The 17,229-nt window shown below is 63.5% G+C and overlaps 1 protein-coding gene across 3 annotated transcripts; it reads left to right on the top strand.

The window, feature by feature from the left end:
- The first annotated feature begins 9,326 nt into the window (after nucleotides 1-9,326).
- LOC310914586 (AP-3 complex subunit sigma-2) lies at nucleotides 9,327-16,111 on the top strand. 3 transcript variants are annotated; one of them, XM_083870841.1, is made up of 6 exons: nucleotides 9,327-9,484; nucleotides 10,355-10,446; nucleotides 10,526-10,637; nucleotides 11,899-11,970; nucleotides 15,037-15,144; nucleotides 15,432-16,111. In XM_083870841.1, exons 1-6 carry the CDS (start codon nucleotides 9,416-9,418, stop codon nucleotides 15,558-15,560), a joined length of 582 nt encoding a protein of 193 aa, XP_083726967.1. In that variant the 5' UTR covers nucleotides 9,327-9,415; the 3' UTR covers nucleotides 15,561-16,111. The 3 variants fall into 3 exon arrangements, with proteins under 3 accessions (XP_083726967.1, XP_083726966.1, XP_083726965.1); XM_083870840.1 differs by lacking the exon at nucleotides 9,327-9,484 and adding an exon at nucleotides 10,031-10,122 and having other exon boundaries at nucleotides 10,308-10,446; nucleotides 10,526-10,657; nucleotides 11,854-11,970; XM_083870839.1 differs by lacking the exon at nucleotides 9,327-9,484 and adding an exon at nucleotides 10,203-10,268 and having other exon boundaries at nucleotides 10,308-10,446; nucleotides 10,526-10,657; nucleotides 11,854-11,970.
- Nucleotides 16,112-17,229: the final 1,118 nt, after the last annotated feature.

The raw sequence follows: 17,229 nt of genomic DNA, 5'->3' as shown, positions 1-17,229 counted from the left end.
CCCTGAGCACAGCCCTGGGACATCCCTGAGCACAGCCCCCAGGACCCCAGGACATCCCTGAGCACAGCACCAGCAGCTGTGGTTTGCCCCAGAGACGGAGAAGGTCCCAGTGAGGGAGGCAGGGCTGAACCAGCACAGGTGGGGGACACCCACCTCCAGCTCTGTGGCTCAGGAATCACCTCCAGCACAAGGAACTGGCTGCAGGGCTCAGCCTGCACAGCTCAGCCCCAAACACAGTCAGTGCCATTTCCTACAGACCTGAGGTGAACGGAGGGGAGAGATCTGGGCTTTCCTCCATGGGCAGGAACTGGGGGGCACTGAGCCCCCTTCCACTCACCCCAGGCACTGGACCAGGCCACCTGGGAGTGTCCTCAGCGCTCCCAGCTTTCCAATAACAAGGCTCTGACGTGTCACAGCATTACAGGAACAAGCCCAGCTGCACAGCTGCCAATACCACTTCTACTTTCAGATCCCCAAGGTGGGAAACGTTTCGGGTCCTTTTCTGCACAGCTGAGCAGGTCAGGGACGAGGGTTTGGGAGGATGGGATGGACAGATGGAGCAGGAGGCGCTGGACAAAGGTCCCTGCTGGTGGCAGCTCATGAATTCCCAGCTCAGGACTGACCCAAGCCAGGTGTGGAAGACACATCTCCCCATATGGCCCAGAGCCAGCTGTGCCTGCTGCCCCCACAGCACCGGCCTGTCTGTATGGCCAGTGTCTGTGAGACCCACAGCAGCACAGGACTCGGCTGCTTTTCCTGGGGGGAAGGCAGAGGTGTCTGCTCTGGGGACGCTTTGCTGGCTGCACGCTGCTGCCAGGTCACAGGGCCAGGGTGAAACGCAATTCCCGCTCACTGCACGTGTGCTTTGGTGTGTCATCACGCTGTGAAAGCTCCTGCCGTGCTCCTGACTCTGGGCAGAGGCCAGGATTTTATACAAAAATACACATATTTATCTTTGGAAAAGGAGTTGGAAGGGCAGGGCCTGGCAATGCTGTCAGGAGTGTGTCAGTGGTTGCACAGATGACACGGAGCAGTGCCCAGGGCCCTGCAGCTCCTGGCTGCCCCATTCCTGAAAACAGCCAGTGCTGGATGAACCTGCCTGAGAGCTGCTGTGGGCACGGGGGATGCATCACCTGCCTGGCACAAAGTGCTCGGATAGGGCTTGTTGGGTGATAAGGGAGGTGCAGTGGGGAAATCCCGCTCGTGAGCAGGAGGGTGGGGATACTTGCACCATTTACTCATCCTAATTAATATTTCCCAAGGTCTCAGTGAGGCTGGGCTGTCTCTACCTTGGCTCTGGCAGCTCTGGCTCAGCCTGGGGTCTGTACCACCTGCCCTGCCCTGTTCTCATCCCAATCTATACAACCCCTGTGCTTCGTGCCCTTCCCTCTCACAGCCAGAAAGTCCCATAAACACACACAATATTCAGCTGTTGAAATAATTCCCTTCTATGTGTCCCTTGCTGATAATCACAAAGCCAAAACAAACCACTGGAGCCTCCATAACTCAGGGCTGGCTCTCAGCAGGTGAGCTCAGTGATGGCTCAGCCAAGGCACAGAGGGGAGGGATGTGAAGGGATCCAGCAGAGACTCATCCAGCTCTGCCTACGGTTCTACCTCTGGGAAAGTGTTTTTTTCTCCAAAGGGCACTCCTGGCCCAAGGTCAGAGCTGTGAGCTGTGAACTGGTGCCCCCTCAGCCATGGGCACACGTGGGCCAGGGCTGGAATCATGGAATCACTAGGGCTAAAACCTCTCTGAGATCATGGAGTCCAACTGTTCCCCAGCACTGCCAAGGCCACCACCAGAGCATGTCCCCAGTGCCGTGTCCACGCAGCATTTGAACACTCCTAGGGCTGGTGACTGTGCACAGCAAGCACAGAATGGCCACAGCCAGGACAAACTGATGGCTCTGGAGCAGAGCCAGGGGCAGAGCCAGGAGGGCAGGTCAGTCTGTGCCTGGCAAGGGCAACACTCAGCTGGCTCAATAAATGAACAAAGAATTGACTGGCATGGAGCAGGGAGGTGTTTGAGTTGGGAGTTTAAGATGCCTACATTTTGGATGACAGAAGGGTCAGGATTCAGAGTAGAAAGTCCTTTGTGAGGAAGGAGAACCTCACAATCCCTGTGGATTGACTGGGAAGGGAAGCAGCTCCCTGGAACATCCATCCTAACCACAAAAACAATTCTTCCCAACAGCAGCCACCAGCCAGGCTGGTCCTGGGCATCCCTGACCCACCCAGCCAGCCCAGGGTGTCCCTGACCCACCCAGCCAGCCCAGGGTGTCCCTGATCCAGCCCAGGATGTCCCCAGGACATCCCTGATCCACCCAGCCAGTCCAGGGTGTCCCTGACCCACCCAGCCAGCCCAGGGTGTCCCTGACCCACCCAGCCAGCCCAGGGTGTCTCTGATCCAGCCCAGGATGTCCCCAGGACATCCCTGATCCACCCAGCCAGTCCAGGGTGTCCCTGACCCACCCAGCCAGTCCAGGGTGTCCCTGATCCACCCAGCCAGTCCAGGCTGTCCCTGACCCACCCAGCCAGTCCAGGATGTCCCTGACCTGCCTGGCCATGTGCAGCATCTCTTGGGGAGGTTGGGATGAGCAGGGCAGGCTGCCCTGAGGCTTCTGTGATCTCAAAGGTCCTGTCAAACCAAAATGAGTCCATGGTTCCAAGGAGAAGTTCTCCCCTGAGAGCAGCCCATCATGGGGTGGACAAAGGGCTCCTTAAGGGAAACCTCCTGCCCACTCCCCCAGGCACAGTCCCCCAGGCCAGGGGCTGGGGCTGCAGGCCAAGGGGAGGGCCTGGGATGGTGGGTGTGGGAACAGACCGGAGGTGAGAGAGGGAAGAGAAGCCAGGGAGCACAGCAGGATTAACACTTGAAAGCAAAAGAAGGGGAGAGACAGAGCTGGTTAAACCGGGATAACGTGGTGAGGAGCAGGGCGCCAGGAGGGGGAGAATGGCCTGACACCACAGAGGATGGGGATGAGACAATGCTGCTGCCGAGAAACAGGAAAGATAAATTTAGAGGCAGTGGTGAGCACTCTTCCTCTGGAAGCTCTGCCTGCCCTTCCTCCCCCTCTTCCCCTTCTCCAGGTCACCCCCAGCACGGGCAGGACGTGGGCTCCAGCCTGGTGTGGCTCTGATGGCCGGGGACCAGTCCCAGCCGTGCCCAGGGAGGGACCCTGGTGCTGCTGTGGGGCTGGACAGTGAATTCTCCCTGCAGAGCACGAGCAGCCCCTCACCATCCCATCCTGGCTCCCACCTGCAGTCCCCAGGAAAGTCCTGTTCCCCAGGCACAGCAGTGGGGTGTGCCCTGCCCAGCACGGACACAGGTCCCCCTGGGGGAGCACTGGAAGTCAAACAATGAGCACGTCTGTGTGCTGCTTCCTCCTCCCTGCCCGCTCTTCCTGAATGGACACTGTGCCCAGGACAGCCGGGCTGGGTGTGCCCCCTGCAAACCCTGCCCCTGCCCCTGCCCCTGCCCCTGCCCCTGCCCCTGCCCCTGCCTGCAGGGGGAAGGCTGCAGGAACACCTTGGGGCTCTTCCAGTGCCTAAAGGGGCTCCAAGAGAGCTGGAGAGGGATTTGGACAAGGACCTGGAGCGCCAGGAAGAATGAATGGCATCAGGGGACTGGGAATTGTCACAGAGGAGCCGTGGCTGCCCCGTCCCTGTTCAAGGTCCAGTTGGATGGGGCTTGGAGCAGCAGTGTTGAGTCTCCAGGGCTGCAGGATGGACCTTGTCCTGCCACACCTCCCCAGCTCTCACAGCCCTGGTGCTCCCCAGCACCCCATTATCCCTGGGTTATCCCTGGAGAAGATTCAAGTGAACTTTCTGCCAGTTTGTCTTTGCTTTGCCCAACAGAGCACCCAACAGACACTGGTGACTTTTCCTTTAACTAAAAACGGTGACACTTTGCAGGGAACGTTGTCCAAACACTCTGAGGACCAGAGGAGACAGCCCAGGGACACTGCAGAGCTGCCCACAGCTGCTGACACACTGTTCCTGTTAATTTTCATTAGAAATACTCGACTGTCACTCAAATGACAGATGGACAGCTGCAAGGAAAGGCCAGGAAAAGTCAAAAACACGTTTCCTTCCTTTAATTTAAAGTTTGGGAAAGAAAGTTCACCATTGCTTGATCCCTTAGGAGGGAGAGCCCTGTTCCTCTGCTGAAGGTGAACCCAGGGGAGCAGAGCAGCCTCCCTGGTGTCCAAATACAGACCCCAAACACACAAACACAGACCTTCCTCCACAGCCCAGCAGGAGCTCCTCCCTCCCGACTGACACGGCACATTTCACTGTGTTTTGGGCAGAAACTGGGACTGAGGGAAAGCCGTGCTGGGCATGGGCTGTGCCAGGTCTGCTCCCACACCAACCCCACTGCGACCCACAGCCAGGATGAGGGAGGAGGAGGAGGAGGGTGTGCACAGGGCTGAGGGGAAAACATGGGACAGAGGAACAAAGGGAAAACACCTGTCACTGATCAGGGTCTGTGTGCCCGAGGTGGAGCCCTTTGGGAAGGGCTCAGTGGGGCTCACGACTCATTCCAGCCACAGGCAGCACAAGGGATGGGACTGGGCACTGCGGGCACATCACAGCCCAACCACCCTGCAGCATTCCTCCAGCCCCACTGTGCCACCTCCATGGCCTGAACAGGTGTTTGGGGCATTCCAGAGCTGGCACTGAGTGAGCCTGGAGAGGTGGACTCTGAGCCAGGGATGTGATGGGGTTGGGAAACCAAACCTGGGAGTGGGTGGCAGAAGGCAACAAACCCAGCAGGAAGCCCCCCTGACGCAAGGCTACCCCTCATCCCCACACTGGCCCTGGCCTGGCAGAGCCCAGGGACATGCCCAGACACTGGGTTTGAGCAGAGCCTGAGCTGGAGCTGACTCCTCCACAGGAATAACTGTAAAATAAATGAGAGCCGCAGCCTCCCCCATGGGTTGTGAGGCTGGCACGTTCCTGGCAGAACAAACCCACTGCTTTGTGATTCCTCAGCATTCCCAGCTGGAGAGCAGAGCCAGACAGTGCCAGTGCTCGTCCCTCTCCACACCGTGAGTCCCAAACTAGTTGATAAACCAAAATGGCCCAATAAAACCATACGAGACAAACACTTTCTCAGGGATTAAACCAAGCCCAAAATGATGACCCACATCACCAGAGATGCTCCACTCCTGCTGCTGCAGGGACCCATGTCTGACCCTTTGAGCCACCCCCAGGTTTGGGTGGGAAAGTGTCCTGGGCTGCAGCAGAGCTCCAGCTCCTGATTCCCATTTTGGAGGGACCCGTAAAGAGGGCACTGAGGCAAAGCTGCTCACAGGAGAGGAGCTGTGCCAGGCCAGGGGGACATGCCTGTTCCACGGCTGCTTCTGCAGCAAGGATATTGTCACTGGGGTGGGAGCAGGGCACGGTCACTGACTGACCACAGTGCTGCTCCCCACGGCCAGACAGGGACTGGGCACCCTGGGACCTCCAGAGAGAACCTGAGGCTGCTGCCTCCCAGTGAGAGTCCCTGTGACAGCCATGCCTGGAGTGCACCTCCAACCCCAGATGTATTTGGTTAATCCTGTGGCCAGCCTGAACACCCACAGGGTCCAGCTGAGCCGTGTGGGAGCCACAGCTCAGTGGGGCCAGTTCAGACCTGGGCTAGAGGAGTGACCAAGGCAAGCCTGGGAGCTGGTGTGGGGAGCAGGAGGGTGGCATGGGACACAGGAGCACAGTGTGGGGCACAGGACCCTGCTGTGGGGCACAGGACCGTGCTGTGGGGCACAGGACTCTGCTGTGGGGCACAGGACTCTGCTGTGGGGTGTGGGACTCTGATGGAGCTGCAGGTTCTGGCCCTGGGGAGGGTCCAGGCTCCAGCCTGGAGCAGCTCAGGCTCTGGGCTGTCCCCACTCCCCCTGGTCAACCCTTCTCTTCCTACACAGCTGCTCCCGAGAAAAATCCCAAAGCTTGACTAAGTCATTAATTACAACTAATTCATCCATTTACCCTGTCTGACCGGAGCCCTGGGGGGCTTTCACACAGCTCCCCTCGGTCCCTTCCTCGGGCACAGACCCCCGAGGCCGCCCAGCCGTCAGGAGCCCCCCCGGAGCCCCGGGAGACCCCACACCGGGACACCCCGGGCTGTCCGGGGCTGAGGATGGAGCGGGACCGGCCACGGAGTCACCCCCCGCTCCCCCTGCATTTCCCGGGGAAATTTCACCGCTGCAAATCCCGGGGGGATTTCACCGCTGCGAACACGGGGGATCCACCCGGGACCCCTCCCAGGACCCCTCCCGGACCCCACCCGGACCCCACCCGGGACCCCTCCCGGACCCCACCCGGACCCCACCCGGACCCCACCCGGGACCCCTCCCGGACCCCACCCGGGACCCCTCCCGGACCCCCCCGGAGTTCACCCAGGGAACTCCCGAAACTCGGGGCAGGTCTGGAGCCCCGGAGCGGCGCGACCCCCGGCCCCCCGAGCATCCCTCCCTCCCTCCCTCCGGCCGGGGGTCCCTCCCCGCGCCGCTCCCCCCGCCCGCAACAGGTCAGGGCCCCCCGCCCCGCAACTTTCCCGGCGGAGAAAGTTTGTGCGCGGCCGCGGGGAAAGTTCTCGGGGGGTTCCGGGGCGGGGGCGGCCCCAGGCGCGGAGCGGGACCCCCGTTCACCCCGTTCCCCCCGTTCCCCCCGCTCCCCCCGCTCCTCCCGCCGCCATCGCTCCCGGCTCCGCCGCGCGGGGCGGGGGGCGGCACATCCCGGTGTCCCCGCTGTTGGTACCCCGGGGGGGCCCGGGGGCGGTGCGGGGGCTCGGGGGGCTCGGGGGGGGCTCACCGGCGGCTCCGCGGGGCGGCGGCGGCTCCGGGCCCGGCGCTGGGTGCGCAGGAAGGAAGAAGGAGGGAATGAGGCAGGGCTGACGTGAAGGGATGCAAAGCAGCTCCTCCTAACTCGCCCGCCCTTCATCTTCCTCCCCCTCCTCAACTTGCCCGACCACCGCCAGCCGCCCCCCCGTCCCCGCCCGGCTCAGAGCGGCTCCCCCCGGGCCGGGGCCGGTTTGGGGGGTCAGGGGTGGGGGGAGAGGGCTGGGAGTGGTCCATGGGCACCCCGTGCCCGCACTGCCCCTGCCTTATGTCCCCTCCAGCAGCGCGGGGGGCATTTTCTACCCCACCCTTCACCCGGGGGGGCTGTGACACACAGAGTGAGGCCAGGAGGGGGTGACCTCCTCATCCCCAGCTGGGCACCCCTCCTCTCTGCTGCGGGGATGGGAAAGGCCCTGTGCACCCCAAAACGCTTGTGGGCATTGGTGGCAAGGACTCCTCTCTCCCCAGAAATGGGCTGGGAGGAACTGGGGCTGTTACAGGAATTGGAGGGGTAAAAATGGGCCGAGAGGAATTCGGGATGTTACAGGAATTGGAGGGGTTTTTGGGGGGATGCTGTTCACCCTCACAAAGAGCTGGAGGGAAAGGCCACAGGGCCAGGGGGTGGCAAAGGAGGGGACTGAGGTGGGGTGGGGTGGAGGAAGGGGATCAGGCGATCCAGGAGTCGGAGGGTTTGGGAAAAGGGGTGCTGGGGGCTCCCCCAGGAGAGTGGAGGGACGGGTTGAGGTACGTGGCTGTGGGGTGTGTGGGCTGTGGGCTGTGGGGTGGGGGCTGTGGGGTGTGGGGTGTGGGGTCTGGGGTGTGGAGTGGGGGCTGTGGGGTCTGGGGTGTGGTACCAGGAGGCCGCCGGTCCCCAAAGGAAGGGACGGGGATGGGATGTGCCCCGGGAAGGAGAGGGGGCGGCAACAGCCACGGGTCTGGGGGCTGCACGCTTTGGCTCCACCGTGAGGAGGAGGAGGAGGAGGAAGAGGAGGAGGATGTGGAAGAGGGGGAAGAGGAGGAGGAAGAGGAGAAGGAGAAGGAGGAGGAGGAGGAGGAGGAGGGTCTCCTCCCTCCCCGCACAGGGAACATGCGGAGGCAGCCGCGATTCGACCGGCGCGTCGGGAGATTCTCATCTCCATGGGAGCAGGTGGCGCCGGCCGGACTAATCGCAGCGGAGTTTGTCTCCACACGCAGCCCTTTGTCTGGGCTCACTTCTGCTTTTCTTGCTTTTTTTTTGTGTGTGTGTTCGTGCTGAAAACCGAGCTCCTGCCCTGTCCCCGCCGCCGGTGCTCACACCCCTCACACCCCGCACGCCTGTCTGGGGCCGCCCCGATCCCGTCACCCATCCGGGATCCCCCCGGAGCCGCCCGGTGCCACCGGTGCCCAAAGAGCCGCTTCCCCCGCGCGTCCCCGGCCCGGCCTCGCCCCGCTCCCTGTGCCAATGTTTGCCGGTCCTGGCGGGGAGGGACGAGCCGCGGGGAGATTCGCTCCTTTGATTCCCGTGGGTGCCCCGGCCAGGGGGTGTGCCCGGAGCGGGGAACGGGGCGGGCACCGGGAACGGGAATGGGAACGGGACCGGTAACGGGACCGGGAACAGGACCAGGAACAGGACCGGTAACAGGACCGGACCAGCCCCGGCACCCCCGGCTGTCACAGAGCAGCTGCCCGCCCGCTTCAGCCAATCAGAACGCGAATTCACAAGGATGCCGCCACGCCAGCCAATCAGAACGCGAATTCAAAAGGATGCGTCCATCTCAGCCAATCAAAACGCGGATTCAGAAGTCGGCTGGCCTCAGCCAATCAGAATGCGGAGGCCCGGGGCTGCAGCCGCCTCAGCCAATCAGGACGCGCGGTCTCCCGGCCCGGTCACTCTGCCCGTTCCCTGCCCGGTCTCTCCCGCCCCCCCCGCGGCGCGCACTGACCCGTCTGTCCCTGCCCTCGGTGTCCCGCGCCGTGTCCGTGTGCCCGGTACGGGCCTGTGCCCGGCCCCCGGCGCCTCGCGGGGCTGCCCCGCCCTGTTCTCACACTGCCCGGCGCGGGGCGTTATCGCCAGCCCCGGCCGGTGTGTGCCCGCGCTGGGGGCAGCGGGACCGGGCAGCGGGACCGGGCAGCGGCACCGGGCAGTGAGCCCTGGCCCCGCCGGTGCCCCCTCCGGGCAGACAGAGCCGCTGGCCCTTTAAAAAAGGGGGCGTGGTCTAATTATTAGCCGCGCCCCCTGCGCGAGACGCCGGTGGTGGCGGTGGGGTGGCTGCGCCCCCTGGCGGCGCGCGCGGGGAACGGCGGCCCCGGTGCTCCCGGTGGTCTCGGTGGTCTCAGTGGTCCCGGTCGTCTCGGTGGTCCCGGTGCTCGTCCCGGTGGTCCCGGTGTCCCGGTGGAGCATCCCGGCTCCAGGCCGGCCCCGCCCGGTGCAGCAGCCGCGGTACCGGGAGCCCCCGCCCCGGAGCGGCCCCGCGGGCCCAGCCCGGGCCCAGCCCACCCCCCGCGGCCCGGTGGCTTCCGGGGCGGCCCAGGGCCTTCCTGCGGTGCTGCTGCCGCTCCCGGCCCGGCCCGGCCCGGCCCGGCCTCACCGCCGGGATGATCAACGCCATCCTCGTGTTCAACAACCACGGCAAGCCGCGGCTCGTCCGCTTCTACCAGCACCTGGTGCGGGCCGGCACCGGCACCGGGGGTGCGCGGGGGGGATGCCTGAGCCCCCTGCGGCACCGGGACCGGGACCGGAGCGGGGATGCGCGGGGGGGGATGCCCGAGCCCCCTGCGGCACCGGGACCGGGGCGGGGATGCGGGCTCCGTGGGCTGGGGGTGTCCGGGGGCGGGGATGTCACTGCGGGATGGGCCAGCCCTGAGCGCGTCCTTTGGGATGCTCCGGGGGGGCACCGGGACTGGCTGACACCGGGAACTGCGGGGTGACGGGGACAGCGGGGACAGCGGGGACAGCGGGGACAGGGGGGGACAGGGAGGGACAGGGGGGACAGCGGGGGACAGGGGGGGACAGCGGGGACAGCGGGGACAGCGGGGGACAGCGGGGACAGCGGGGACAGCGGGGACAGCGGGGACAGGGGGGGACAGGGAGGGACAGGGGGGACAGCGGGGACAGCGGGGGACAGCGGGGACAGCGGGGACAGCGGGGACAGGGGGGGACAGCGGGGATAGCGGGGACAGCGGGGGACAGGGGGGGACAGCGGGGATAGCGGGGACAGCGGGGGACGTTGATGCCATTTGCCCGCCCTGGGTGGGATGCACATCCCCAGTGCCCTGCCAGGTGCCCCTATTGCCCATCAGGGGTGGGATGCGCATCCCCAGGTGCACCTATTGCCCAGGGTGGGTGGGATGTACATCCTCTGGTGCCCCACCAGGTGCCCCTATTGCCCATCAGGGGTGGGATGTACATCCCCAGTGCCCTGCCAGGTGCCCCTATTGGCCACCCTGGGTGGGATGTACATCCCTGGGCCCCTATGGCACATCACAGATGGGATGCACATCCCCGGGTCCCCACCCGCCCCTCTCCTCCCGCAGGCAGAGGAGGTGCAGCAGCAGATCATCCGCGACACTTTCCACCTGGTGCTGAAGCGGGACGATCACATCTGCAATTTCCTGGAGTGCGGCAGGTAGCGGGGCCGGGCGGGGCCGGGCGGGGCCCGGGTGTCCCCCCGGAGCCCCCCAGCTCTGCCCGTGTCCCCCCCACAGCCTGTTCGGCGGCTCGGATTACAAGCTGATCTACCGGCACTACGCCACGCTGTACTTTGTGTTCTGTGTGGACTCCTCCGAGAGCGAGCTGGGCATCCTGGACCTCATCCAGGTGTGTCCCTGCCCAGGGGTGTCCCGTGCCCGGGGTGTCCCTCATCCAGGTGTGTCCCTGCATGGGGTGTCCCGTGCCTGGGGTATCCCTGCCCTGGGGTGTCCCTCATCCAGGTGTGTCCCTGCCCAGGGGGGTCTCGTGCCAGGTGTGTCCCTCATCCAGGTGTGTCCCTGCCCTGGGGTGTCCCTCATCCAGGTGTGTCCCTGCCCAGGTGTGTCCCTCATCCAGGTGTGTCCCTCATCCAGGTGTGTCCCTGCCCTGGGGTGTCCCTCATCCAGGTGTGTCCCTCATCCAGGTGTGTCCCTGCCCAGGTGTGTCCCTCATCCAGGTGTGTCCCTGCCCAGGGGGGTCCCGTGCCCGGGGTGTCCCTGTGCCAGCCCTTCTGACAGGCCTGAGGAGCCCCCAGGGATGGGGAGGGGGCTGGATGTACCCCCTGAGCTTCTACCTGACTTCCTCACCTGGGAGCTGCAGGCAGGTCATTCTGAGGGAATTCTTTAAAAAATAGAATCGTAGGATGGTTTAGGGTGGAAAAGATCCACCTTGGGAGATTCAACTCCAACTATTAATCCTTAGGGCCTGGAATCCCAGGTTGGAAGGGACCTCAGGGGTTGTCTGGTCCAGCCTTTCTTGGCAAAGCACGGCCTAGACAATGCCCAGCACCCTGGCATGTGGAAAATATCGAGTGTTGGGGAATCCCTCATTTCCTCATGGAGAATATTTAACAGCTGTTTCTTTGGATAAACATTTTCCTCTCGTGCCTTGTTGGAGTTTCCCCAAGAGGAACTTGTGCCCATCACTCACTGACTCCTTGTATGAAGGGAGTTTTCAGCTTTGTAGCCACCCTTTAAATGCCAGGGTATGGGACAGAGATTCCCCTGAGCCTCCTTTTCTCCAGGCTGAGCCCCTTTCCCAGCTCCCTCAGCCCCTCCTGGTGCTCCAGCCCCTTCCCCAGCTCCATTCCCTGCCCTGGACACGCTCCAGCCCCTGCAGGTCTGTCCTGTCAGAGCAGCCCCAGCCCTGGAGTGCCCCAGCAGGGCCAGCACAGGGGACAGGCCCTGCCCTGGGCTGTGCCCACACTGGGGCTGCTCCAGCCAGGTGCCCTTGGCCTCCTGCCCCTCTGGACACACCCGGGCTCCTGTTCAGCCACAGTCACCAGCATCCCTGGGTGCCTTTCCATCTTTCCAGTCACTCTGTGCCATGTCCTGGAGTGCTCCAGGGGGTTGGTGTGACCACCTTGCCTGGTCTCTGTTTCCTGCCCCAGGTGTTTGTGGAGACGCTGGACAAGTGCTTTGAGAATGTCTGTGAGCTGGACCTCATCTTCCACATGGACAAGGTGGGTGGTGGGCTGGGGGCTGCTCCAGAGCCTCAATTCCCTGGGCTGGGGCTGGGGCTGGCCAGGGGGGCGTGGGGCTGGCAGGGGGCACTTTGGGAGGGACTGAGGCCTCTATGGGAAACTCTCTGTTCTTTGAAAGCCACTCACATGGTGACCTCCCAACGAGAGTGCTGGGCTGCTCCAAGCCTGGGAGGAGCTGTGCCCAGCCCTGGGGCTGCCCCGGGCCCGGGTGGCCACGGGCAAGTGACAGATCCGTGGGCAAGTGACAGATCCGTGGGCAAGTGACAGATCTGTGGGCAAGTGACAGATGTGTGCTCCAGAGCCAGCCTGGGGCAGCTGGGCAGACTCTGGCCTGGGGCTGGGGCGTTCTGACACCTCCTGGGGGTTAACGTTTTACTACAGCTGCTGGGAAAAATAAAGGAAGGAACAATGGGAGTGTTTGGAATTCGAAGTGCTGGGTAAACTTTGGTTTGAGCCGCAGCCTGTAATGCTTCCTCTTGATCTGGACAGAGATCCTGGATGGAAACCACCCCCTTTGATCGTGTCCTGGGTCACGGGGCTGAAGATAGCTGGAAATAGATAGCCAGGAATAGTCCTGGAGCAGGGAGAGGCTTGGCTGAGAGTGCTGGGCTTGTGTTGCTGTTCATCAAGATTTTCTTGCTTTGCTGAAGACAAAAATGTATCAACAAAAGAAAAAAAGAACACTAGGGGGAAAAAAAATGTGTGTAAACTGCTCCCTTTCTGTTGGTGATTCCAGCTGGGGAACTGCCAGGGAAGGGGAGTGAGCAGGGCTGGGGCGTCTCTGTGTTACCAGCTGCCAAGGTCAGCCTTTAGTTTCACCGTTTGCCCCGCTTGTAAACTTTCCAAAATGCCACAGCGTGATTATCTTGTCAGCAAAAGTGTTTATCAAAGTAGGAAGGAGGTCCCAGCAGCTGGGGGAGAAGTGCTGGCAGCTGCCCAGGTCACCTCTGCCCACAGCTGGGGGAGGATGTGCCCGTGGGTGGTGACTCTGTGGCAGGAGCAGCAGCCAGCAGCTTTTCACCCAGCTTTGAACGAGCTGTGCGTGTACAGCACTCACAGCCAGCCCGCAGGGACACATCACACCTCTGCCAGCAGCACTGGGGTCACCCTTCTCCGACCTCTCCAGCCTGGAAGAACATTCTCAGGAGACAGGAATTGAGGGTTTCTGATAGTGGAGACCCCAGCGCGGTCACTGCAGGCCCTCCCAGCCCTGTTTACTTCCCATCTCATGCTCCCGTTGCTTCCCAGCTTTGACTTCAGTCTTGACCATTATCAGTTGGTCCTCCGGTCTCTTGCTATATTTGGCACATGTTCATTTCTCAGCTGTGCTCATGTTCCTGTTTTTCCAGGAGTCTACTTGCAGAGGGACAGTGTTGGAGGTGCTGGGAATGTGCTGGGCCCTGGTTGGATGCCCAGGCAGGGCCGTGAGTGTCTCCCTGGACAGAGCTGTGAATGTCTCCCTGGGCAGGGCATTGCAGGGGTTCAGGTCCAACTTTGGCTGCGTTCTGTAATTTTTATTTTTGCCTTAAGTTCCACCTCGCACAAGGGCTGTGGGACCAGAGCTCTGGTGGGTCTGGGGTCCTGCTCCTGCCATGGGCCAATGCGGGGGGACAGGGACATTGCTCAGGCAGCAGTGACACCAGTGCTTGCAGCTGTTGGCTGTGGGAGCCCCAGGCTCAGAGCTGCAGGGATCCCTGTCACAGGGGGAGGCTCAGGGGGGGCTGTGCCCAGCTCTTGGCTGTGCTCTCCACCTTGGAGGGGAGTGTGAGCTGCACTCAGCAGCTGTGGGGTCCCAGGGGGGACATGGATTTCTCAGGAAGTGCTGTGCTCTGGCTTGGAAAACAAAACATGTTCGGGATTTCTGCCCTGCTGGTTTGGAGCCAGCTTGAGCCCAAGCCAGATCCTGAAGGAACGTTTCCTGATGCTCCCATATCCTTTTTGGCTGTGGGAGCCACTTGCTCCAGCTGCTCCAGCCTGCACTAGGACTGGGCTGTGGGATGGGGGTTCCAGGGCTGGGGGGGGGTCCCAGGAGCTGCCTGGGGTCACCCAGTGCTGATCCCACAACCTGCTGCTCTCTGGGGTGGGACAGGACCTGTCCTGGGCTGGATCACCTCACAGAGCTGGGATTCCCTCTCAGAGCACGTTCTCTCCTTGTTTTTATTCTCCCCAGGATTGTCCTGGAGATGTTTGTCACAAAGTGTTTAAAAGTGCAGCCTGGCTCTTATGTGAAACCATAAAACAATCTCATAACCCAATAATGCTCCTGAAAAGCCTCTTTCACGGAAATAACTGGGACCCATAAATCCATTACCTGTGCTGGGAGCTCGCTGGGAGCTGCTGAGTGTGCAGGGAATGCTGAGCTCAGCCACGTGCAGGAGCTCGGGGTGGGTGTACCCACCAGCACAGCCTGGCTGCTGCCTCGGGGCTGGATGCAATTTCTGGGAACACTGCAGCTCAGCAATGTTCCTTCCCCTGCTCTGGCTGTGTGATTGCACCGGCCCTGCCTGGCTGTCCATCCTTGGCCTCAAGGGATCCCAGGAAAGGAGCAGATTCCTTTGGCAGTTCTGTGCTTTTTCTGTGCCTGTGTCACAGTCCTGACCTTGCTCAGAGATAGTGGAGAGGCCGGGTTATGGCCTGGCTCTCTGAGGAGAAGGAGCTTGTGGGGAGAAGTGTCCTGCCCAGGGAGGACCTTGGAGCCTGCTGGGGTCACCTCTAGGGCACATTCCTGCTGTGACCTGGCTCCTGGCCCGGGGAGGGAGCAGCCAGGTGTCAGGGTGCCACAGCCAGGCTGTGCCAGTGCACTGAGTTGCATCAGGCAGCTCCAGGGCTGCCCTTGTCCCGTGGGTGGGTGGGTGGCACTTGGAGGGGGATAGAGGTGCTGAGTGGAGCTGTGGGGCTCCCCATGACGAGGACCTTGGCCACCCTTTCAGGCAGCTGAGAAGGGGACAGGGGTAGGGGACAGGATTGGTGTCCCTTGGGGAGATGCTGGCCCCTGACATGGGACCAGCCCCTCAGCCCTGTGTTCCCTCTGCCCCTCCCTGGCAGGTGCACCACATCCTGCAGGAGATGGTGATCGGCGGGATGGTGCTGGAGACCAACATGAATGAGATCGTGGCGCAGGTGGAGGCCCAGGGCAAGCTGGAGAAGGCAGAGGTGAGTGGTGAGCTGGAGCTGACAGACCCTGGGCTGCCAGGGGGGTGGCCATGGGGACAGGGGTGGGCTTGGGGGATGTCCAGGGTATTCCCAGTGTCTGCCTGCCTGAACCCCTGGGATGGGACTGGGGACATCCCTGCACAGTCAGGACTGCAGGGAGCTGCCAGAGTGTGGAAGTGGTTTTTCTGTCAAGGTTAAAGACCCCAGGCTGTAAGAGATCTCTCAGGAAGATGTGGCTGTGGAGGGGCTGTGGGTGGGGGCAGTGGTCACGGTCCCTCTGTCCCCAGGGAGGCCTCTCAGCTGCTCCTTCCCGTGCCGTGTCTGCCGTGAAGAACATCAACCTGCCCGAGATCCCCCGCAACATCAACATCGGCGACATCAACATCAAAGTGCCCAACCTGTCACAGTTCATGTGAGCAGCCCGTGCTGGGGGCTGCCTGCTGGGCAGGGCTGGGGTCCCTGGCTCCCCCTGGGGCTGTGCCCGTGGGGCACACGGGGGGCAGTGGTGGCGAGGGCAGGGAGCAGTGACAGGGCTCAGAGAACAGGTGGGGGTCCCTCCTGCTGGACCTGGGCCCAGTTCTGCTCTCTGGTCCCCCCCGACAAGGAGGGTGCCCTTCCTTCCCCTCCCTCCCTGTGGACACGCAGCCCCTCCTGGCTGTGGGGAAGAGTTGCCTCCTGCCTCTCCTGGCATTCTTGGGATTCCAGTGGTGAGAGTTTGCCTGTCCTGCCGGCTCTGCCAGGTTGTGTCCTCTGTCCTCCCAGCCGTGGCTGTCCCCTGCCCTGCTCCTGCTCTCCGTGGGGCTCACTCGTGTGCCCTGGGGACAGTGAGGGGACATTCTGGAGTGGGGATGTGGCAGCCAGAGGGAGGGGAGCTGAGTGACCTGGGGACGGGCAGGTGGCAGCTGGCAGGGTCAGGCCAGGCTGGGGCTGCTGGAGTGTGTCCCTGTGTCCCAATAAACTCCCTTGAACACGTTTCTGTGTCTGCTGTGGTGCTGCTGGGCAGGGAGGGGGCCGGGGGCTCTGTGCAGCTCTCCTGGGGGGGGGGCTGCAGCCCTGGGGGGCTTTTGGCTGCTGCAGGCCCAGGGGGTGGGAAAGGGGGCCCTACTGGCCCGGGGGAGGGCAGGGGGCTTAGGGCAGGTGATGCAGGGTGGTGGCCCCGCTCGGGCTGTGATGTCCCAGTTTGGCCCTCGGGTGGCAGGTCACCCCTCGCCCTCCCCCGGCTGCGGAGCATCCTCTGCAGGGCGCGCTGAGCTCCGGCAGCTCTGTGGCCGTGTGGGAGCCGGGGGGCCGGGGTCCCCTGAGGCCGGGGGGGAGCGGGGCTGGTCCTGGGGCTCGCGGTGACTCCGATGGGCTCTGCCGGCCACGTGCCCCACGCCCCTGGCTCGGCCGCGGCTCCATCTGGCCACCAGCCCCCGGGGCTGGCCGGGGGCCCTTCCTCTGCTCCCCAGCTGTGCTCCGGGTTCTGCCTCCACTTCCCCTGGCAGGGAAACCGTGACTCTGCCTGGAAGGAATTTTCCCCACCCTGCAGCTTAACCCTTCCCCAGCTGGCCACTGGCCACATCGCCGCTCCTGGAGGTCAAGGAGCCGGGCGACCTGTGGTGTCCTCTTCTCCGCCGGCTCTCCTCCTCCGCCGCCTCCTCCCGTTCCTCCTCCTCCTCCTGGTGCCGGGCAGGGTGCAGGTGAGCCATCGTGTCCGGGCCGTGTCCTGGGGCTGGGACGTGCAATCCGGCGGGGCTGAGGCAGAGGGGAAGGCTGTGGCTCGCCTCGTGGCGAGGGAGCTGGCGAGGGGCTGGCCGGGCTGCTGGGCTGGGCTGCCCTGGGCAGTGCCGTGTCCGGCCCCAGGCCGCAGCATCCCGCTGGTGCTGGGGGAGTGTCCGGCCGCAGGTGTTCCCTCCACACCTCCGCACTCTGCCCAGCCCGGCCCCTCTGCCCCACTGCCCCACTGCCCCTCTGCCCCCTGCGGGCTCCGGCCCCACTGCCCCTCTGCCCCCTGCGGGCTCCGGCCCCTCTGCCCCACTGCCCCACTGCCCCACTGCCCCACTGCCCCTCTGCCCCACTGCCCCACTGCCCCGGCCCAGCCCGGCC

This window comes from Zosterops lateralis (genome assembly GCF_965231275.1).
Source record: "Zosterops lateralis genome assembly, chromosome: 13".
NCBI lineage: Eukaryota > Metazoa > Chordata > Aves > Passeriformes > Zosteropidae > Zosterops > Zosterops lateralis.
Note: the sequence above shows the minus strand (reverse complement) of the source record. Positions and strands in the feature narration are given on the sequence as shown.